The 24,393-nt window shown below is 43.8% G+C and overlaps 2 protein-coding genes across 3 annotated transcripts; both read right to left on the bottom strand.

The window, feature by feature from the left end:
* Positions 1–2,025: 2,025 nt before the first annotated feature.
* Positions 2,026–5,277, bottom strand: LOC137908062 (alcohol dehydrogenase 1-like). 2 transcript variants are annotated; one of them, XM_068752422.1, is made up of 9 exons: positions 5,165–5,277; positions 4,299–4,400; positions 3,970–4,111; positions 3,744–3,831; positions 3,244–3,463; positions 2,842–3,102; positions 2,598–2,730; positions 2,290–2,428; positions 2,026–2,201 (listed from the first exon to the last, which is right to left on the bottom strand). In XM_068752422.1, exons 1-9 carry the CDS (start codon positions 5,180–5,182, stop codon positions 2,168–2,170), a joined length of 1,137 nt encoding a protein of 378 aa, XP_068608523.1. In that variant the 5' UTR covers positions 5,183–5,277; the 3' UTR covers positions 2,026–2,167. The 2 variants fall into 2 exon arrangements, with proteins under 2 accessions (XP_068608523.1, XP_068608525.1); XM_068752424.1 differs by having other exon boundaries at positions 5,170–5,204.
* Positions 5,278–9,549: 4,272 nt separating this feature from the next.
* On the bottom strand, positions 9,550–19,735 carry LOC137907480 (serine palmitoyltransferase 2-like). The gene is made up of 12 exons (XM_068751820.1): positions 19,589–19,735; positions 17,005–17,208; positions 15,839–15,993; positions 14,898–15,046; positions 14,598–14,722; positions 13,812–13,905; positions 13,554–13,659; positions 12,683–12,902; positions 11,995–12,121; positions 11,569–11,704; positions 10,347–10,476; positions 9,550–9,669 (listed from the first exon to the last, which is right to left on the bottom strand). The coding sequence occupies exons 1-12, from the start codon at positions 19,733–19,735 to the stop codon at positions 9,550–9,552; spliced, it is 1,713 nt and encodes a 570-aa protein (XP_068607921.1).
* Between the last annotated feature and the right edge of the window lie 4,658 nt (positions 19,736–24,393).

Raw genomic sequence — 24,393 nt, 5'->3', positions numbered from 1 at the left:
GCGTTTTGTCGTCAACAAAGCCAACCTCAAAAATGACTTAGAACGTATACCTTCAATTCAATTTTATTTCTATAGTGCCAGATCACAACAGAAAGTCATCTCAAGGACTTTACGGGAGTAGCAGGGAAAGAAAGAACCCAACTTAACCCACAAGAGCAAGCACTTCTGTGACGGGGTCAATTGCATGCTTTAGGTTTTAATGTTGTTTGATTTCATTTTGGGTGCTTTTAATGTATGTTTTGGGGTTTTAATGTGCGAGTTTTGTTTTTGTGTGTTTTAAAGCATGTTTTTTTACAACGATCCCTGAACTACTCACAGCTGGCTACAATCAGTAAATTGACACCAGGTGTGCCGAAAGGCAGAAAACATTTTAAGCACCTGAAGGCAGAGAGGAAAGGACAAGACCAGACAACAAGACAAGAAGCAGGCGGAGAGAGGAGTGTACGTACAAGGCTCTGGGCGGCAGCCCCTGCTGCTGGTGGCGGAGGAGGAGGAATAATGATAATAATGATAATAATACCACTGTGGTGGAGGAGGAATAATAATGATAATAATACCACTGTGGTGGAGGAGGAATAATAATAATAATACCCCACACAGCGCCAAACCTCTGCGGGACCAGCGGTCCGGACGACAACACGGGGGAGACGCTGCAGGATGAGCGGGTCGGAGAGAAGTTCTGGGCAAGCGAGCGGGACGCCCGGTGGAGGCTGAAGTGGGATTTTGGACGGCTGAGTTCCTTCCTTTTGACTTTTAAACCTTTTTATTTCTTTTAAATAAACTTTTGTAAACCGGTTACAGAATAGTGGCTTCTTAAACTCTGCTCACCCCTGATTTTAAAGACTTAAGACTTTCAGTAGAGTCCTAGGCTCTTTTTAACCTCGGTGGCGTTGTCGGCTTTTTATCCTTTTAATAGGGGGGGGTCCTAAGGACACTCAGAACATTCAACGTGTGCAGCAAGATTCTGTAGATTCATTCATTGCCGTAGTCCGCTGGAGGAGCAGTATCAGAGCCGTCAACAGGGCTGGACACACTGAGGAAGGCTGGCTCCCTGATCGGCTGGAGACAGAAGGCCGCAGCGGTGGGGAGGACATTGAATAAAATGTACGGAGGATACTGAGCAGCTTCTCGACCACATTCGAGATGAAGCAAAGCTCCTCGTAGAAAACCTCCTAAACTACAGTTGTCCATTTGCGTAGTTGTTTATATCTTTTTTTAAATTTGCAAAACTCTTATTTATACTATATTCAGTATTATTTGTGCTGCCAATAACTACAATGACTGATAAAATAAGAGATAGCTCAACATGATTTTATTTTACAGTATAGATATGTTTAGCATAAAATAAAAGTTGTCCAAAAAACCCACTTTTTTTTTAAACGGGAGAAAAACTTCAGCTTCATTGCACAGCTATTTCGTTTGTCATTAAATATAGATAATAACCTATTGTGAAAGAAAACAATCCCAAGCAAAGTACTACCACATTATCTATAATGAATACGGAGGCTATTTTGACATTGAAAAGGATCCAAGGGGAAATTCAAGTCTCCACTTGCGTAAACATTTTGTTTAATTAAAAAAAAAAAGGCAACCATTGTTGCGTAATCCGGATTAACTAACAGGGCAAAGGACATGGTAGTATTGGACTGTAAATATACCTATGATAGCGCATTGACGTTACAGCTTTGAGCTAGATCTAATCAGCTATATTTGGTCACACTATTGCACAACCAGGAGGCTGTGCTTTAGCAGCCAACATTAAGACACAAAAATATGGTACATCGTGTTTCTCAAAGTCGAGCACAGAAGAGCATTTTTTATTGTACTTTTGCACCTTTACTGTTTTTTTTACTGTGCAGAACCTGCTTAATTCCATTGCATCACCGTGTGTAATGACAATAAAGTTCTATTCTATTCTATTCTAACAGATGTGATTGTGCTGCAGCAAATAGGAGAGCGCAGCAACTTAGCCATATATGAGCAAATCAGACGTAAGGCTGCTCGACAAGAACACACGACACAAAATGCACTCCAATATTGAATTTAATAATGTGACAACGCTGAAGATTTGATAGAACTGTTTGACGAATCTTGTGTCGACATGGGGTACAACATTGCTGCAGGTCATTGTAATATCTGCGATGTCAGTGAAGGCCTCGCAATGATCTCATTGTGGAGTCACACTCAGGACTGTCCGGATGCTGTGGAGGGGGAGGCAGAATTTAAGAGATGTTATTTGTATTATTATCTGCGTAATTAGTTAGTAAACGTTTTAGAGCATTAATTTACCATTGTCCATTCTTCATCAACTCAATGGCATCGTTGACCTGGTCCAAAGTCATCCTATGAGTGATGAACTCATCCAGCTTCACCTTCTTCTCCAGATAGGCTTTAACCATCGCTGGCACGCCATCCTTACTCTTAAATCCTGAGAACACACATCAAAAGCAACGCACTCTCTCAATAATACCCGCGTGGCGTTTGTAGAGGTCTAGCAAAAGGTGAAGGCGAATGCTGCAGAAATTCTTTTGTTTGATCATTAAAATGAAAAGGGTTGCAGTATCCCATCGAGATGTCCCTGCTCCCAGGATTCCCACCTCCGAACAGGGAGCCCTTCCATGTACGTCCAGCGATGAGCTGAATGGGCCTTGCAGAGATATCAAACATATCTGTCCAACCAACCAGCACGCTAACACCCCATCCTTTCACCACGGACTCCAAGGCACTGCGCTAGAGAGAGAGAGAGAGTCACAGCACAAAGTCAGTGGGCTTGAAACGACAGGCTTCAAAAACAGAAGATAAGATGTTAGAGACCTCTATACAAATCTCTCTTTGCCTTACCATGACTCCCACATTTCCAACGCATTCCAGGGAGAAGTCCACCCCGCCGTTCGTCATCTCAGAAAGCACTTGGCTGATGGGCTTATCGTGGTCTTTGGGGTTCACAAAGTCAGTGGCTCCAAACACCTTGGCCTTCTCAAACTTCTCTGGGTTGGTGTCAACAGCAATTATCCGTTTGGCCCCTGCATTCTTGCAGCCCATGACTGCAGCCAATCCCACGGCTCCCATGCCAAAAACAGCACACGTAGAGCCCGGCTCCACCTACGATAAAGCAGACTTGCTCAACTTGGCACTTGGAGTCGGACTTCTTAATGCCCCATCCAAACAGTCTCGGAGTAATTTTGCAGCAGGCATTTTGCCCTCGACACTACACTGAACTGTCCTTAAGGAGAGCATGCCGACCTTAGCGGTATTGACTGCTGCTCCGTATCCAGTGCAGACCCCGCATCCAAGGAGGCACACTTTGTCCAGGGGGGCATCGGGGTCGATTTTAGCCACGGCCATCTGGTTCATCACGGTGTACTGAGAGAAGGTGCTGGTTCCCATGAACTGCAGCACCTTCTTGCCCTTACACGTAAACCTGCTATCCAGCGCAGACATCACATCATAACGATCAGCAGCCCTGAAGAAATGTTCTTTATTAAAATAGAGCCCAAGATTTGACTTTCGCATTAGTCTTGAGCAGTTAATTCAACAAATGAATGAACAATATGGCATTAAAAAAACAATACATTATTGAGTTCTAAGTCTTTGTCAGACACCAGGACAAGTTGATCCTTTGAAGCAGTGAGCAACGTAACGTATGCAGAGACATGAATAACAAGCATTGAATGGATCTGTGACTTTATCAATACATCCTGGTCGAATGACATTTAGTGATGCAAAGAAAAAGAGGAGCTCACCATCCTTTCTCACACTGGTTGGTCTTTGGATTCTTACAGAAGCGACAATCTCCACACTGGGCTATGAACAGAGGGATAACTTTGTCTCCTGTGAGAACCCCCCCCCCCCCCAAAAAAAATAATTTTAGTCCAGGTTACACAAGAAATATGGTCATTAATTCACAAGAAAGGCTACTAAACCAGTTTGTGGGTCGCTATACATTTAAAACACACACTTTTTACCGACCTGGTTGAAACTCCGTGACTCCAGGCCCAACACTTTCTACATATCCAGCTCCCTCGTGGCCCAGGACAGCTGGGAAGCCCTCTTTGTGCATGCTCTCAAACAGATGATACAGGTCTGTGTGACACACCCCGGTTGCCACAATCTGCAGCAGAAACCTCACAATGAAAACACTGGCGCTTATTTCATTCTGCAGCCTCTTTAAACTCGAAAAGCAAGAATACTTCATTGAGATGACGTCACCGGGGTTTGTAGATGATGAGGTCAATAAAGCCATCTCTGGGGGGGGGGGGGGGGCGCGCACATGTTCTGCCATGTTGCGTCTCTCTCACCTTAATGCGGAGCTCATTCTCCTGGGGTGGGGCCACCTCGATCTCCTCCATCACCAGGGGCTTGTTGGGCTCCCAGGCCACCGCTGCCTTGCATTTTATGACCTAAAGGATGGTAACGCGGGATCAGATCACTCAGTCAGATCAAAAATAAGCTATTGAGATGGATTTTGGAAAGGCAGCATTTTTTTTTCTGAAACCCCGCTTCTGCATCAACTTAAAAAAACAACATGTTAAGACAATAAAGGTATTTCCAAGGAATTATCTATGCCTTGTAACATCATTTCTGCTATATTTCAAAAACATGCCGTCATTAAAATTAAGGCACTCCACATTTTATACTACAGGTACTTTATATTTCCATTTCTCTTATACAGTTGCTGCAAGTATAATAGAAAAACTCAGAAACGTTCACGTAAGTCATCTAGCAAACATGTTTTTGATTAAGTGTGTAACTTAGTGTGCAAAGAAAACACACTGAGGTAAATAAAGTGTCCATTTTCATGCTCTGTCTGTTAATGTTTAATGCCGTCTGGAAACACACGGAACTCTTTCCGAAACTCCTTCCAACGCCAAACCACAGTCCGATAAAACCTACAAACACCAGAAATGTATTATCATAGATTCTATTACAATAGAAACAAACATCTAAGTTAGACAGAAACAAGCATGCATGTGTAAAGACACATTAAAGAGAGGGTATAAATGTCATGTAATATAACTAGACAGAGACCACATGCACAAAATGATTGTGTTCAGAAGCTTCTAATAGTAAAGTGAATGCTTGTTGCAGAGTTGTGATCTACCATACTTGACTGTACTTAAAGTATTCTTACTTATTCACGTCCGTACTATTGAAATGTACCTACCTTACCAGCTGTGGACATTTTCGTGGCGAAGATGATAAAGCAAGAGCTGCAAGCAGAAGGACGAGGCAGTGTTGGACTCGAGGCTTAAATACTGCAGCGAGAACCAGCAGCTGAGTAAACAGGCACACGGGCAGGGTCTGCTTGCTTTTGTCTTCATGTTCAGCACCAAGTAAGGGAAGGGGAATGTTCTCGCTACCAGAGACAGAAAGAACAGCATGTCTACTGTAAGCAGCGACCCAATCCTGAGGCGGTGGGGCACGAGTTCCATGAATGCTAATTATTATTTTAAATATTATGTTGATTAAAAAAATATGTTGCCACAGTTACAAGAGACAGCAATGAAACATATAATACCCCCCCCCCCCCCCCCCAAAAAAGACATTTAAAATAAGTTTTTTGATTCAATTTCGCCATCAAGGGGGTGGGATAAGAGAAAAATTGCATTTTATGGAGTACACCAGACTTTTTGGGTATTTAAAAAACTATTTTCAAGCATTCTTTTCTCCTAGTTTTTTATTTTTTTATTTTTTTTCGTGTCAGGACAAGTAAATTTACACAGAAACGCCATGTTGTAGTATGTAGTATGTAGTATTTAGTTTCCAGCTTGTCCTCCCTTCCGTCACAGACACATGATAAACAGTAATACAAGACATCTGCTCCTCTATCCTGCCAGGCAGAGGCTACACTTGGGGTTTATTGCCTGTATTTTCAAAGAGTGTGATTTACATTTAGCGTCACAAGATAAAGCCTCATGACGAAGGTGAACCAAATGTAGCATTGCGTAATGGAAAGCTGACCACAGCTGGGAGTCATCGTGGGACAAAACGTCGAATGTTAAGCTATTCTGGATAGTGACGTTTTTACATTTCATTGCACTTTTAGGTTCATAAAATGCTAATTCTGGGGTTTATACATGCCAAGCTGATACATGTTTGCATTTTTATCCTCCCTAAACCAGCTACATTTGATTTTATTTCATTCGGGTCTTTTTTTCTCCTTCTGTCCCCTAGATCTTTGTGAAATATCAGATGTCCTCGTTTGACTCAGTGTGAACCTTATCTCCAAATGCACTGTATATTTTGGCAAAGAAGACGAGTGAATGGGGCCCCAAGAGACAATGATGCAACCAAGCCAAACAGCTGGCTGTAATTCTGCAGTGGGAGAAAACGTTACAAAGGAAAACAGGAAACCATTTCAAAATGCGTGACTTTGCAATTTACTCGGCTCTCAACTTTTTGCAAATTCCAACACAATTATGTTGGCTTTAAACTCGAGCTTCTGGGCTTGTGATTCTCGCTCTTTCAGCAGCAGCTGGATCATAGCGATGGAAACGTTGTGCACTTCTGCCGCGTGAGAATAAAAATGTACAGTGAAACATTTGCATGAGTCGCTTTGACGCATGTTTGGCTTCAAATCATAGGACAAAAGATGGTGACATTTCATACAGCGCTCAATGAGCTGTAACCAAAATGAATAAATGTGTGTGCATCAGATGGGATGTGTGATGAATAAACTGTTTCCACCAAAACAAAGCTTTGAAAATAGATTTCTTTATTGTTTTTAATGACCTACCGATTCCAGTGGCATTGATTCGCTGCAGGTCGTCAATTTTCTATTGTTGAAATGCATGGAAATTCATTAAAACACATCCAGCAACAAATTAGAAGCATCATCAATAAGAAGCCAAAACGAGACTGTAAAAATGAACAATCCAAGTTAAGACAAATTATTCTTATAAATTCATACGCTTCAAAAGGCAAAGAGTGGTCATTTAACATCCATTACTAGACGCACCGCTTCAAGCCAGACAATTCAGAGTGACAACCAACACAATTATGAAAACATTACAAATTATTCACTCAAACAATAGAAACTCTATAAAAAACAGGAGGACCAAATCCATCTCACCCCAACAATAGACATAAAAAACACACACATGAAGCTTAAGAATGAGTATATTAAGGAATAAACTGCAGTTTTCATGGACACCCAGGATTGATTACAACTTTCACAGTGTCACAATTGTACACCCCCATTACTGTTTGAGTACCAGTGGTTCTAATGGGACAGGTGGGGAACCCTAAATGATGTGTAACAGCAAGAGCTTCATTGGGCCCCAGAGATAACATGAAGTTGAAGGAATTTATTTACCCGTAATCTACATTTCTGACATTAATAAATCAAAACGAAATGGAACAATAGACTTGCTACAACGCATTGTAGGAAATGTCGTTAGGCACAAAGCGATCGTGACTTGAAATTTGAGCTCATCCTTGATATGTTAAACGGTACAAATACACACTAAGCCGAGCAAATGGGGGGGGGGGGTGTGCACTGGAGCAGATGTGCAACAGCTGGGTGAATAAAAAGGCCGGGCGAATCAATGTGTGACATACGATCAGGGCTCCAACGGCGCCTCATTCAAGGCAAGGCTTTGTGGTCCATGGCAAGGCTTTGCATGCTTAAGTCGAAACTAATTTTCATTTCAGATGAATTAAATGAAATCTCTGGTTTAGTTAGTTTACTAAACACAATTACAATATCATGAAAAGACAACAAAGAAAATGTGAAAATGATTCAACAGACAGTGACGACAGCAATGAAGGCTGCTAATGTGCCCGTCTCACTGTTATGTGTGAAGAGCAGGTCTCACACAGCATTTGGAATGGATATTTATACGTGGTGATTTTTACTCATCTTGGGCTCTGATAACTGGAGATGTGCAGGGTTAGAGCTTTTACCCCCTACGCTGCAACACTGCTAATGATCCATCTCCATGTTGGTGTACCGACCCAAGGGGGGGGGGGGGGGGGCTACGTTACATGGATAGAAAAATAGAAATGAATGTATTATTCATTCACAGCAGCACATTTTTGTACATCAAGTACCAACAGTCCTGCGGTTACAGTCGAAGCCATTGAGGATATCATCATCAAGACACCTGGCGACACGGTCGTGAGGTTTTAATGTAGCTAAATGTTCATATTAAAATATGTCGAAGATAACTTTACTGTGTGCAAACTTAAAAATAGGTCCACATAAAGACATTCTGCAGTTACACTGCAAGTCTTACAGCAATGGAACAATCATTTAGAATTCCAAGATCCAGGTTTTTGAATACTTTCCTACAGTTAAGTAATGGCGTGAGACAATTCACGCCAATTCACTGAAAAGCAGAAACCCTCTCCCTGAAGCATGCGCACACACACGCACACACACACTTTTATCTGGAATAAAGGCGCTTTTCTGACGGCGTTCACACATGTCAAATGGACAGTGTCAGAATGCACTGATTACTGGGTGTGGTGCAGTTTCAATGACTTATTCACACTGCCCAGCCATTAGTATAGATAGATAAGTGGTTACACGTTGCATACGTGTACGGTGAATGTATGCATAAGGACATTTAAAGCTGCCTTAATCTCTCTAAAGCTAAAGAGAGATACCAACATTTCACAAGATAGAGTTTCAAGGTCAGAAATAGACTCATATAAGCTCATATTGATACCCGGATCGATGCAGACAAGCACACGACGCCACTCCCAGACATGACTAACTTTACATGTCGCTCTCGCTTTACATTATCAAACAATGCAAACAAACGGTCAGGGATAATAATAATCTCTACATGTTCTCAGCGTTTCACAGATGGTCTTATCTGAAGCAAATTATTTTGCGGTATGTTTTTTTTTTTTTTTTTGCATGGCTTTTAGGAATACTAATTGTGCTAAGATAATTAGCACACCATGGCTAGCATTTGACATTTATCACATCTGACAGAATATTAAGATTAAAAAAAAATCTTGTTGTAATAGTCGTAAAAAATAGTTCCTTACATCTCAAGGAAGATAAACTGTGTTTTTGCTAGTAACGTAATCAGGATAATAATCTTCTCTCCAACATTAACGCAAACATCATGTGGCCATTGGTGGAAAGGAATCTGACGCGGCGTTTTCCTTGTCTGGCTGCTGGCTTTACATTTTTACCTCGTTAGATCAGATCACATTTGGAAAGACACTCGTCCACACACGTAAAGGACTAAAGGGCTTAACAGGATGAACGCTGTTCAACACGGCAGACAAACACACAACTTCAGAAAACAAATCGTAATCATAGAGAAATAAAATAAAGTAATAAAAAATATAATAATAATACACAGATGTGTTTCAGTGTGTTGACAACAGGTTTTGCGTGTTTAAATAAGGCAAAGAAGAATCGGATGATAGTTTTGAGTATTTCTTTTTTTTGGTCAGGCATCATGACAAACTCGTGGGGGCACCTGGACGCATCTCGGTCCGCGTGGAAGACTTTGCGATCCATCTCGACCCGGTTTGTAATCTCTGGGCTCGTTCATCTTAATGCCACTTGATGTGAGGAGTGGTGCATCAATCGTCAATGTCCTCATACACGTTATCGTCAAACGGCCGCGCCACAGAGGGCCGTATTCTGTGACGGGAGTACTTGAGCTGAAGAAGGTCTCCTACCTCACTGATGTCATTCAGAGCCTGTGGGGACATTTATACAATCAAAAAAAAAGCTGTCACTGTGAAGGGCAACAGGTGGCTCCAGGAAATTCAGAGCTGAGCTAAAGTAGCAATTTTTATTGCTACGATTATTAAAGTATGGAGGGTCGTTGACTCACAACAATTGGGTTTGTCTCGTAAGCCGACTCGGTCATAAGTCGCCTCGTGTTAAATTACCGTAAGTATATTTATGCTGCATCATGATGCAGTAAATATCGGAAAAAGAAAGAGGCAATTTCCTCTCGGTGGGCGAGATCGCGGAAACTGTTGCACAAGCGATTTGCTCGCTTTCCGGCATTTCGTAAACAGACAAAAAAACAGCAAGCGAGTGCGGTCGGAAGGTCCAACAATGGCGAGTTGCGTAGGTTGTAAGTCGACGACCCCCCCCCCGTGTATTACAAAGCAAGTTTTAAAAATGCGAGCTGGAGAGTGTGCAGCAGCTGGATGAGACGGATAGAGCACTAGCTTAAAGGCTTATTTTAGAGCTCATGATTTAACGCCGTAAAACTTTTCTATGTTGAGGAAAATCTTAAACAACACATTTAGTGACTGAATTAGCATATTTCCATCCCCTCCATTAACTCTCCCGCATTTTCTGTGTCAGGTCTCGGCCCCATCGGTCCCAATGCATCCAGCTCAACAGTGAAGGCTGGTCTTACCCTGTCCAGCATGTCCTTCGTGTGGGCCGCCGAGATGCAGAAGCGGGCGCGGGACTCTATGATGGGAGTAGCAGGGAAGCCCACGACCACCACCCCGATGTTCCTCTTATACATCTCCCTGCCAAAAGCTCTGTTGGGACCAGCAGGAGAGAGCGCAAGAATTACAAAAGGCACAAACACGACGGCTCAACGGCAACCTTAAAACAGAGGCGATGAAGTAAATACGTATAAAAATATATATGCATTAAAACAACTGCGCAGACACTCCTCTAGCTGAAAAAAGTGATCAGAGACAGTTAAAAGTAAATGTGGACATAAAGATTATGCTTCCAGCAGCGTGACTGAGGAATCTTAGCCCATTCCCCGTGGGCAAAAGCCAAGATGCCAGCTTCTTTACAGATGGTCAGATGGTCAGATAATTTCTTCTCGGATTTCCTGATACTTGATGGAATCCATCTCGTCCTCAACAAGCTGCAGGTGCGCTGTCCTTACGGGATATGCCTTTGTCTTCCTCTTGCAGACATACCTGTTTTAGCAACACGAGACTGACAAATGTTGGGAACAAGGGTGGCTTAATTATTGGGACTGCAGCAGTCACTAAATGTAGCGTGTGTGCAGTGTAAAAGAAACAAAGAACCTGTTGTACTAAGATATTTAAACAGTTCTTTTTCATTTAGTTATTACAAACAGATAATAAACACAGTAACACCTTGACATAAGAGTATAATTAATATATGAAATGTGGTTTTGCCTTCGAGACAGACAATAGCGCTAACAACAGTAAACAGCACGGGACACACACACACACTTTATACCGTAATTGTACCTTACACGTACACCTACGTAAACTTAGACATAATAGTTATTCCTTTGGAAGGCTTTGTGTTCTTAACAGCATCCTTCTGTTTGAGGATTGCACTTAGAGTCTTTGTACTCCGCTCGTACTGGCGTGCCAGACCACGGTCACGTTGAGCGATAATTACCCCATAGTCATCATGCATTTTTTTATTCCAACTGCCATCCTTACAAATCATTTTCTTTGGTCCCATCACTCGTTATAAAAAAAAAGAAAAACCACAAATACAGCAAAAATCACTGAACGAGTGAAGCGTGCTTGGAACGCTCATGTCTCAAATTTATACATCTCAAAGCAAAGTATTGCTTGCAGGTTTGCTCGCATCTCGGAACACTCGCACGTCGTGCAGTTTGTCGTTAGGCTCACCCTATCTTGGCGGGCATGTAGAGCATCATGGGCACGACAGGCGAGTCCTCGTTGCCATAGATGATGAAGCCCATTTCTCGAAGCCTCTTTCGGAAATAGACCGTGTTCTCTGCCAGCTGCCGCACACGATCCCGGCCTGAGGATGAGAGGAGACATGACAGCAGAAAGCAAACGCAACAACAGTTCATTATAAGGCTTGATGAAAAAACAAAAAGACAGGTGAGCTTTATGTCGAATTGGTGAGGCCGGAAGGACTTCCAAATTTCATTACACTGCACTGACACCTGGTGGTTACTGGTGATAATAACAACAGCTGGGATTTAAAATGTGGTGTTCTTTAAGAATAGTGTAAAAAAAAAAAAAAGTCAGAAAATAGGCTAAGCAGAATCAAAAACTACAACTGTTTACACAAACACATTATCGTACCAATCGTGGTGCCATCCTCTCCCATAATGCACTTCATGGAAGTGATGATTTGCTCCACCACAGGAGGAGACATGGAGGTGGCGTAGACTGCGCTGTGGGAATGCGAGCGCAGGTACTCGATCAGCTCCTAAACCCAGCAGACAGACGGGACACGTGAGTGGATTTCCACACGGAGCTCGGAACGCTGCAGTTAAAGCGTGGAGCCGCTTGCTCTACATCTCCATAAAAACAGACATAAACACTGAAGACATTAGAGAAATCATAAGAAATGAAAAGCTTTCCACAGGTAGCAAAAATAGAATATCAAATGAAAACTGCAGGCCAGCAGGTGAGATAACTGAGATAAAGATCTAAGATCTAAAACCTCCGTGCAGATGTATATACCGTCCTGTTACACAAGCATGTTTTTAACACTTTATCATTGGCTGGTCTGTCCTAGGACGATGCAGTGAAGTATTTTAAAGTGGGTTTTAAAATGGTTGTCTTGTTGCACTTTCTGTGAACCCGAGTTTTGATGAGGTGCCAGTAATGCGTTGGGAAACATGGTGAACATGTCAGGAATGCAATAAGCATGGCTGAGATGACGAGAGTCCGCTTTGTCACCCTTTAAACTTCATCAAAAGGAGCTCCTTTTGCTCATCAGCTGTTCTCAGCCTTCTTTAGCGCCGATGTAAAATGACATCCTCACCCTCGTCCCAGCGATGTAACCTCCCGCGGCGCCGAAGCTCTTGGTAAAGGTCCCCATCATGACATCCACGTCGCGGGGGTCGAGGCCAAAGTAATCAACCACACCTCTCCCCCTCGGGCCCAGCGCCCCTATGCTGTGGGCCTCATCTAGATAAAGGTAGGCCCGGTAGCGCTTCTTCAGGGCGATCACTTCTGGAAGGCGCACGACGCTGCCCTCCATGCTGCAGGGACGACAAGCAAAAGGATGTCAAGCAAACATCTGGATGTGTTCGAGCTGCCCCCCCCCCCCCCCCCCCCCCCCCAACCGATACTGCAACTACTGGTGGACTCAAGTAACCCATTCAAGTTGTTTGCAGCGCATTCAACCAGTAAGAGCAACCCAAGCACCGAATCAGCTCTGCCAGGCAGCATTCCAGTCCCGGGAGTGTCGATACTGATGAAGCTAACGGAAGCACGTCTGCCAGGGACAGAACGTTAAGCGCTACGGCTGGAAATCTGTTGTTCCCGATACGCTGACTTTAAGGCTGATGGAGAACGCACGTAATAAAACCACTGCGATGCGCTGTGCTCATTACGAGATAGGATGAACATAAATCTGATCAAACGAGTGCTTGGAATGAGACGTGGGGAGATTTCCGAGTCGTCCGGGTCACAGTAGAAATCTGACAGACACTTCTTGAAATGATCAAACATTCTGCTGAATCGAGGCGTGAAACTACGCTCTGCCAATTGTACAGCACGGTTGTCTTTCCCCTTAAATCACTCGCATCGCTGAAATCCTCTACTCTGACAGCCTCGAAAGAATTAAAAAAAAAAGATCATTAAACCCACTTCATTAAAGCTTTTAATCGAACACGACTCTTGTGAGACACCTGTAAATGCCTTCGACCACTATGAGGATCTTCTTCCATGGCCTGTGAGTCCTGGGCTGCCCGTGAACGATGGCTTCTCTCAGCAGCTTCTCGAGGCTCTGCATATCTGAAAGGTCAAGAGGTGCTGCATTTAGCCATTCATTAACCACTAGCGTGAGGCAACAAGGATGAAGATCAATGCAAACTATTAGAGGATTAACTCAGCCACAAATGTAACCGAGGCTTCCTTATCGGAGTTTGTTTATGCAGACGACTCACTGTTGTGTTTGAAGACTCTGATGGTGGACCCGGAGAGTCTGGCTCCCAGGACCAGGGAGGTGTGGTTCAGTTCATCGCTCAGAATCAGACAGCCCTGCAGGAAACATTCGTACAGGTCAACGATGCCCCGACTCTTCTACGTTCCTGTGTCTCGGTGGTTTTTAGGTCGCCGAGTGGGTGGAGTACATGTAAATACCTGGACTGCTTTAAATACATTTACAATGCTGCTTTATTGACTGTATTGTCTGACGGCCTCAGTTACTTCTCCGTCTAGAGAAATTATATATATTCTTTGTTAGAGTCCATAATGGGTCTGAAATTTAAGAAAGAAAAATAAAACTTCCACCAATGGTCCCGTGAGAGCACAAAGATTTAATATCCGCAGTCTCACACGCTTTGCTTGGTTTCCTCTCACCAACGTTAATCTGAAATCTGAAGCGTGCGTGTGAAACAGTGTGAGCAGCAACATGTCAAACAGACTGGTACTGAACACGGCGTTATGCCAACAGGACGTGTTCCCCCCTACATACGATTCCTACATATGAAACTCATCTCATCTGGCTCCGCCCCCCGTTTCGCATGTAGGAGATGAGAAAATAATTATCCTGTCTGGTGAGAAAGTGAAAAAGTGTTTGTTCATCAAAGAAGATAAAAAATACTGCCAGTATGGTAAAAGTGGCTGCAATAACTGTGACATGTTGATTCTTGTTATTACCCGTTGACTAGAGAAATGTGAGCTGCAGGAATAAACCGCAGCGCTACCTCGGAAACATCCCGCGGTCCTACCTTGCCCACCAGTGCTGGTATGTTCATGGAGTTCGTTGCAAAGCCCATCCCAAACGCCATGGCTGACTCCACCCCCACAAACTGAGCAACCAGTTTCTCCATCTCCTCATGCCTATCCAGGTTACCTGTGACACAAACACATGAAGACACGATGATTCAAATATCAAGTGTTTTCTCATTTGTTTAATTTACTCAAGTGGAAAACTGGTGATTTTACAGCGGATAAGGCGTTTGGTTATTTACTGGGGGGGGGGGATTAGGGTTAGGGGGTTAGGGTGTTTCCAGGGGCAACGTTTGTACCGATTTCCTGCCTGGTGCTTGCAACTCCGACGCCGTATTTGATGGTGACCTCAGCTGCAGACTCGGCACACGGACCAGCGTTCTCAGCAAATCCCAGGTAATTATAAGAGCCCAGGTTAATCACATCCGGCACCGTCTGACCCGTGTACCTGCAAGTGAGACAGGAGGAGGATAATTAGACTGGGAAAGTGATCAATGATGTCGTTCTGCAACCTTATTGGTTCACTTCATAGTGACGGCTGGTGCAGCTAATTAAAAACGCCATTGGAGTGGACAGCATGCAAGTTCTTTTTTTCTTTTTTTCATTCTTTTGGATCTCCAGTGGCAGCGCTTATTTGATGCGGCAGTAGCCCCCCCCCCCCATCAGAGCTCCATGTTCTCTCATATTGCTTTCAGCCCTCTTCCTTGGCACACTTCACTGCCCCTCTGCTGAAGCTGTCCTCAAAACACCAGCAAAGAGGGAGGATGACAAATGATGTGAAAATTCACACCGAGGAGTCTCATTTCATTATAAACTACCGTACATTGGAGGGACAGAATAAAGACATTCTTGAGATACTCATTCATTGAACAAAACAAATTAAACAATTCATATACAACTCGCAGGCCGCATTAACTTTATACTCACTTATTTCACAGTGAAATACCGTAAGTGAGTTTCTTGCTTTTCAATTGGATTTAAACATTTTATTTTTATTACGGGCCAGATAAAAACAACTGGTCGCATGCCAGTTTCCTCTTTCGCGCAGCATAACAGCACGAATAACTATTTATCAGCTCTGGCCACATAACAGGTGCATAAATCAGCTCAAGGTTAGTGTGGAGGTGGAATATTATTAAGCTAAAAGCGTTGGCTAATCCTCGACTGCAACCTTTACCACGGTTTCTATCAGACCCCCAGATTACTGCATTGACAGTGCTGAATAAAAAGTCTTCCTCACTCAAAAGTCCAGTTGTAGTCGTGGGATATTCGCTCCATCAAGTCCATTTTGGCGCCGGGGACGCTGCATATGGGCCTGTTCCAGTTGTCTCTTATACGCATGTAGAGGTTTCTGGTGTAAAAGTTCTCAAAATCCTGATAGAGGGGCACAAAGTCCTGTGGATGGACGGATGAACAAAGAGAACATCATGAAGAGGGACTTTTGTTAGAGAACGATGTACCTTTCTTACAAAACCTTGTAGAAAAAGTGACGCGTCTTTAACATCAAACACAAATCAGGATGTTCCTCCTCCTTCTTCTTCTTCTTCTTGGAGGAAACATCTTTGGGATATCCGCAGGGGGATTTAATGACTTTGCCACGTCTGCCCCAGCGGCTTCCTTTCCTTAACAAAACTACATACTTCACTATCAAGCGTGGGACTGAAAACGACGCCGGCAGCAAAGGTCTTCGGTTGAAGTGTGCCGATATCTCGGCTGTTGACGAAAAAGCATTCTTAAGAGCACAATGCAGAAACGTACCGACACCTTCAGGGGGAACGTTTGAAATACTACATTAAACCTCAATGAGTTTGCATTTGATAAGCTAAGTCTTTGTTCAATCCCATGTGCCTCAGCACACAAACACCTTTCCTGTGTGGGGATATCTCGACGTCAAGCTTCCTTCTGAACACTGAGCTTAAAGCAACGCCGTTTGAAAAGTCTGAAACATAACAGCCCATGGCTTCAGGTGTTGGGATGCTTTGTAGAGAGATCTATTTGATTCGGTCGGGGGTTAAAGCAAACAGACATCGCTCATAGAGGGTTTGTTGCATTTCCATTGGCTCACGCTAGGAAATTAAATTCCACTTAGCTGAAAGACAACTGACCTTTGTTTCCTTGACAGTAACTTTAAAGCCTCGGGCGTAACATTCCAGTCATATACAGTCTCACTGGCAAAGTATGCTGTCTACTGTTGAAATCACATTTAGCTACGGGAAGCCGCGATGAGTCAGGCTTGCACGTTTAGTGACGGATTCACCGAACTTGCTGCAGGTCTTTTCTCTCCTCGTTCGCGTCTCAACTCCCGTTTGCTGGTCGAGGATTTGCCCGCTTCCCTTTCAATAACTGGCCGAGCCCATATTAAGTTGCAACAACCGCACGGTGTTGCGTTTCTGCAGCGTCTCTCACCCTCTGTTCCTCTTTCTCTCGGGCGATGTGGCATCTCTCGATCTGCCAGTGGCGCAGGAAGTCCCGGAAGTAGCCGAAGAGGGTCAGGATGCCGTAGCCCATGTAAGTGAGCACCGCCACCAGCATGGGCGTCTCCTCGAAGGACTCGAGGAAGGCCCGGCGGTACAGGCCGTCATGATGTGATGTGGCACCGACATGGGCAACCTGTTAAACAAAGCTAAATGAATGCTATAAAATAAGACAGTGAAGAAGACGGGATAATTATCCGGTCAAGCGGAGACTGCTTTCCTGGCGACGGCGGTGGAACAACCACAGCAAGTGTCTCACATAATTACGTGGATTTGCACCTTCCTCATGAAGAAAACCTTGCAAATGAGTAAATGGTGCGGAATCTCTCAAACGGGACTCGAGAAGAACCCAAGAACCGTACCCGTCGCCCTCCATAGCAACATCGTCATCAATCAGTGTTTTTGCGGAATCTGGCTAAAAGTCAAATAAATAAACCGGCAGTGGCAAAAAAGGTAATAACGCACCCTGCCTCGTTTATTCTCCACCGGATGCCAATGATTAGAGACAATATTATCCTGTAAATCGAGTAAAACTCTGACTGAACGGAATAAAACTACCGTACTTTCTTTCCGTCACTAAAAACAGAGCAGGGAAAACGCATTTAGCAAAACTACTATGGAGTCAGATTTGAATACTTTGCACCGACTTGACTCCCTCTCATCCTGATGGGAAAGCACAGTTTGTTTTGTTCACGGCTGGCTGACGTTTCCATAACGCTCTCAAAGGTGACTTTACATGCAGCCGATATCACAAGTGGGAGGAAGAAAGGAAGGTCAACAGAGCACTCGGCTCCGGATCAGCTGCACGCCAACGATCCAGGAGACGCAGGACGGCGACGCGCAAACAGAGACGGGCGATTTGACGGCCAAATAAGGGAAAGCTAGCCGCGCGGTGAAGGATCCGTACATTAGGAGAAACGCGTCTGCAACAGCGTCATCAACTTCACCGCTCGTATACGTTCTGTGGTTTCACCTTTTCCTTTATGCGCCTCCATGACGCGCCCCATGTGACCCAGTCACGCCTCAGGGAGCAGCGACCGTGACCTCAGCTGAGTCCCAGTCACCGGACGCTCTTCATCAGCCCGATTAAAAGCCAAAGCGGACATTCCTCCGGCGTCACGATGTTTGCTGGAGATAACTGGCCCGCTGATCTCAAACTAGATGCTAATCAAAGAGCCCGATTTCACAACCATGGCATAGGAAGCCAGCTGATGGCGTTACGCTGTAGGTGACTGAATAGGTTCGGTTTACATTAATCCCTCTCTCTCTCTCTCCCCCGTAGTCTTGTGCTCCCTTTCCCTTCGTTTGTCCCTCTTTTTGCCTTTCAGTCTGCAGGTCCTTTTATCCGTGGCGCTGCTGTCAACTCTGATGTCCCCATCGCTAGCATTAGCATTCATAGTTTTATATAGCAGCTCTTTAGTCAGTACCTTGTTCAGCAGGCTATATGCTGCATTATGTTTTTGTCTGCTCCTCCTCTCTGTCTCTCTATCACTCTCTCTCCTTCTTTTTCTTATACGCACCTCCTACCTGTCCCTGTCTCTGTCTCTCCCGCTCTGTAATTGTCTCTCTACCTCTTTCTCTCTCTCTCTCCTCTCAAACCAACAGGTCAAGACAGATGGCAGGCAACCATGAGCCGTAGGTTCCGTCCAAGGTTTGTGCCTAATAAAAGGCCTCCGTCTCCAAAGCGCTTGCTCTTGTGGGTCAAGCTGGGTTCCGTCTTTCCCCGCTACGCCTGTAAAGCACCTCGAGATGACTTCCTGTTATGATCTGGCGCCATAGAAATAAAAATGAATTGAGATGCAAAACTAAGCTGCTTTAAAAACCAATGCACGCACACACACACACACACACACACACACAGCAGACATTTACATTTAAAACAAGCACGGCATTTTAAGGTTCACTTGAAAGCATTTCTATCAAGTAAATAGCAAGAAAGAAGTTCACAATTTAACCGGGACAGTTACAGACGATGCACTGAAGCATGGAGATCTCATCAGGTCAAGGTCAAGGTCAAATGTATTTCTCTAGCGCATGTAAAGCGCTTTGCAGCATCTTAGTGCTGGATCCGGATAGGGGCACCTGTCCTCCTCATCATCATCATCATCATCATCATCTCTGCTAACAGGTAACTTCTTTTAGCTTTTTTTTTTAGATAGGCGAGACTCCTCTTCCGGGGTTGACGCCACAGACGGGAGCCCCACGCGAACCCACGCATTTACATGAACTTTGAATTCATACGCAATTTGTTTGGTGCAAATATGAATGCGCCGCATGAAAGGACGTCTCGTGATGTTTACGCATTTAGGCCCTGACTTCATAATTCATTGAAGGATATAATATAAAAAAGGTAAAAGTAAAATAAACCAGACGAGTTAAGCAGCTGGTAAACAACCCGACTGCAGCAGCAACACAAACAAGAAACAAAGATCAAAGACGCGTCGGGGCGTCGGGGCGTCGGGGCGTCTCCCCCCCCCCCCCCACCCCGCCTCGAGGCGTCCCGTCCCGGGCCTCACCTCCTCCCTCTCCTCGGTGTGGGAGCGCGGCTCGGGACGGCAGCTGTGGACGCTCCCCGACAAGCCGTTCCTCTCCGGTTTCAGCCCGTTCTTCACACGCCGACACGCGTCCCCGTTGGCCGTCTTGCTGGCGGGGCTTTCGGTCATTGCTGGTCCAGCGACGGTGCAGCCGCGACGGCTACTAACATGCAGAAACACGGCGCCTCGTCCGCGGAGCAGAGCCGTGAGAGTCTCCGACCTGGGAGTGGCTAGAACAACAAACTCCTCACAACACCCAGAAACCTGAAAATCCAGAAGCGAAATACCGGAAGTCAACGCCCAATAACAATATGAGAATGTGCGGGAGGGGGCGTGGTAATATGTTCACACGCGCAGAAAGGCGTGTCCTAGTAAATATGTACAATGTGAGCCACGCATGTGCGGAAACATGCCTTCAATGTGAAAAGGTCTGGAGGAATAAACATAAACGTCGAATAAAAATAAAAATAAAGAACCTGCATGCACTTCTGATGTAGTGCATGCAGGAAGTAGCATGCACTTCTGATGTAGTGCATGCAGGAAGTAGCATGCACTTCTGATGTAGTGCATGCAGGAAGTAGAATGCACTTCTGATATAGTGCATTCAGGAAGTAGCATGCACTTCTGATGTCATGCATTCAGGAAGTAGCATGCACTTCTGATATAGTGCATGCAGGAAGTAGCATGCACTTCCGATGTAGTGCATGCAGGAAGTAGCATGCATTTCTGATGTTGAGCATGCAGGAAGTAGCATGCGCTTCTGATGTAGTGCATGCAGGAAGTAGCATGCACTTCTGATGTAGTGCATGCAGGAAGTAGCATGCACTTCTGATGTAGTGCATGCAGGAAGTAGCATGCAATTCTGATGTCATGCATGCAGGAAGTAGCATGCACTTCTGATGTAGTGCATGCAGGAAGTAGCATGCACTTCTGATGTCGTGCATGCAGCAAGTAGCATGCACTTCTGATGTAGTGCATGCAGGAAGTAGCATGCACTTCTGATGTCGAGCATGCAGGAAGTAGCATGCACTTCTGATGTAGTGCATGCAGGAAGTAGCATGCACTTCTGATGTAGTGCATGCAGGAAGTAGCATGCACTTCTGATGTAGTGCATGCAGGAAGTAGCATGCACTTCTGATGTCGTGCATGCAGCAAGTAGCATGCACTTCTGATGTCGTGCATGCAGGAAGTAGCATGCACTTCGGATGTAGTGCATGCAGGAAGTAGCATGCACTTCTGATGTCGTGCATGCAGCAAGTAGCATGCACTTCTGATGTCGTGCATGCAGGAAGTAGCATGCACTTCTGATGTCGAGCATGCAGGAAGTAGCATGCACTTCTGATGTCGAGCATGTATTTTATTCCCTGTGTGCAGTAAAAAGTGGCTCATCTTACCCCACTCTCACCTACCGTAGAAATGATATGTCAGCAAGTACATGCGGAAAGAGACGCAACGTTAGCTTCTGTGGTTATGGAGTAATTAGCTCTCAGGGGAGTGAATGTGCTGCTGTCTGCTAGTGCTCGGTTTCATTTGTCTCTAACTGTAGTCAGCCTTGTCGTCTCGCTGGCGCTGGTTTGAATGGAACTGCTCTTTGCAATGGGCGCATCTGGGAAGCAAAACATTTTGACAGTTGCTACGGACAAGCGTCAACAGATTTGCGAGAACAGGGAGTGTTGAAATGAACAAGCAGCACATCAAAAAACAGGAATAAAGACATCAAATGTCTGGAAAACATTGGAGAACAAATGAAAGATCCATAGTTCTTGGGACTTGTGGTCCATTCATCCATCCATCCATTCATCGATTAGCACAAATAATGATTGCAAGGTAGAATTATTAAACCTAACGTGAATAAATTATAAATTATTATTTTCATTAATCATATTATAATAACCAATTGCCCCTCAGAGCCTCAACATTGTGATCATGCATAACACATAGTCTTGGCCGTAATTGTCGCACCCATTGTAATCCAGTTCTGTGTTTCAGAGTCTGTTATGCCATTTAGGACTGAAGCAGGTTTCAGTCCATATATTCTTTAATCACTCTCACTAAAATAATCGTAAAATGTCTGCCAGATGCTTTTTCAAATATTCACAGACTTCCTTCTATTTGAAAACAAATAATAAAAATCACCAAGATTAGAAATGTGCTTGTGTATTGTGAGGGAGGGAGACAAAGAAAATAATACATTTATACCACAAAAAGATTTCAAATGTGTTTGTGAAAATAAATACAAAACAATATCATTATTGTTGTTTTTAATGGTCAGATGTTAACGTGTCATGTCATCTGCTACCACAAGATGTCAGTCATGTACAAGTAATAACGAAAAGCAAAATGTAAATCAGGGGCTTTGACAATGAAACACATATGTATAATATCACAACTAAATGATTTTTGTTGTTTATCATCTATCTGCTGAATTTATTTCAATCACATCCATAAGTAATAAAAGCTTTTTTCCCCTCATATTCATTACAGCTAATATTCAGATTTCTAAATATGATATCCCTCAAGGTTCTACGGCTTCCTTCCACCACCAAAATCATGCAACTTAAGTGAATTGGTCACACCAAATTGTCCATAAGTGTGAATGATTGTTTCTCTGGCGTGTAACCCTGCAATGAACTGGCGTCTCATCCGGAGTGTACCCCTCCTCTCGCCCGTAGCAAGCTGGGACGAGTGAATAGTGAAGAGTGAATATGAGGGAAAAAAAACCCTTGTAGATGAGAGATTAAACATTATCAAGCTTTTCCTACAGGTCCAGCTTGACCTGTAGGAAAAGCTGAGCTCTTTACTCAATGCTAATTTCATCCGAGTATTCACTTTACCCTTTTCACTCCTTTAATACACGTAATGTAACTCCAGGTAACTAGCACACATATTTTTTTTCTTTATGTGTGTGATTTCTTTTGAATGGTGCGCTTGTAACATCATGACCTCCGCTGAGGCATTTGTTTGTCTGTCCGTCCCACTGTTAGCAAGATAACTCAAAATGTCCTGCACAGACCTTGATTAGATTTTCAGGAAATGTTGCAGGCAGCGCTGAGGGCTCGTCGCAAATACAGCAGAAGGTAAATGGCTCGGACTGCATCTGTCAGTGTGTTAAAAATGCAACAATAATGTAATGAATTTAAATGAAAATACCTCAAGTTGAGGGCTTTTCTCAGCTATTTTATGGTGAGATAAAAAAAGAGATAAATTTGATTAATTAATTGTAGATCATAATTAATTAATATCTCAAATGTATTTTATCTCTTGACAGCAATCATTTTAACATTGAAAACCCCATTTACGGATTTAAAAAATCTGTTAAAAATACACATTAACACCGATTAAACGCTTGATATTCTGTCCCAGCAGAACTTCTGATGCAGCTTTTGAAGGATAATGTTGGAATCCCCGGGGGGTAAACTATCAAGCAGCTCTGGCATTGACCTTTCTTTGTATGACCTTTCCCAAGAAGGGGATATTTTGTTGTGGTGCCCTACTATTTTCCTGCATAAAATCCACCCATCCATTGAAACAAACAGAATTAACAGCTGTTATAATGATGAGCTATAAAGACCATACGATTATGCAGAACATAGCAAAAAAAGACCAACAGTGAAAGAGGCCAGAGAAACAGATGAACGCTGATCTGGAAAACCTGAAAGGAAATTACTCTCCACCCTTTTAATTCCTGTGAGAACACATTATCTCATAATGATGCACATGCAAGAATCACTTAATTTGGCTAAACAAATACAAAATCAATTTTCATGAAATATTATCTATGACACACAATAGACTCATCAATTTCCGGAGCTAATTGTATTAGCTCTGCTATCAGACACTTGCAGCAAAGCAGGACCGAGAATAGAAACATAATCCAGAGCTCTGTGGCTGCTCGCATTTTCAGTGCCGGTTGGATATGCGGCATAAAAAAATTATGTTTTCACAATTCCTAAAGCAAATAAAATAGATCGCATGCAGATTCCTGCATGGAAAAAAAGGAAGATACCCATAATTTGTGCTGCCCTGCTGTAAATACATGGCTACGGGTGTTGACACTATTAATGTGCTGCTGAGCAAGTTTGCATACATAATGTTTGCCCTCGGCCGAGTCTTTATCGCTCCGCAATTAGTGAAAGGGCAGCTCTGTTTCAGCCCGAAACGCTGGAAATGTGCAGCATAAGTTACCATGGTGACCGAGCCAGGTTGAAATAGAGCCACCTTTGTGACCATATAAACTGCATATAACCCCTAACCCATTTATCTGGCCTCATGGTACGCCCCTCTCTGGCACACCTGGGAAATATGGCTGATGCAGAATCAACTTACTGTTTAAAGCTGAACGTGGTTTTGGTTGATGCGTCCACCAAGGCAGAGCGTTGTCAAGCGTCTGCAACACAAAACAGAGACACTCACAACATCAACTGCTTTTATAAAGTGTGATTAGACCACAGCTATAACCTAAATCAGTTTTCACAGTCATATCTTTACTGAGTGAAAGAGATGAACCCTGGAGAACAGAGCAAGGGAAATAAGCAGGGATGTGGAAACCTTATGGAAATCCTTCCATATCGGTCTCTCTTTTATCTGCTCTGTCGTATTTACTCTGGAAGGACGTTCAGTCTGGGGATTTTAACTTTAACTGCATGTTAGAATCTCCAGACTGAACATCCTTACGGGTTCTGTATGCAAGCACGTCCCTGGCCAGTGAAGACCTGGAGCCCGCTGCAGAATGACCGCTTTGGGTATTACATCAGTTTTATTCAGGCAAGTTGTAGGGCATCTTATTT

This window comes from Brachionichthys hirsutus, chromosome 18 (assembly GCF_040956055.1).
Source record: "Brachionichthys hirsutus isolate HB-005 chromosome 18, CSIRO-AGI_Bhir_v1, whole genome shotgun sequence".
NCBI classification, from domain to species: domain Eukaryota; kingdom Metazoa; phylum Chordata; class Actinopteri; order Lophiiformes; family Brachionichthyidae; genus Brachionichthys; species Brachionichthys hirsutus.
The sequence above is the reverse complement of the archived record's forward strand: the minus strand, read 5'-3'. Positions and strand labels throughout refer to the sequence as shown.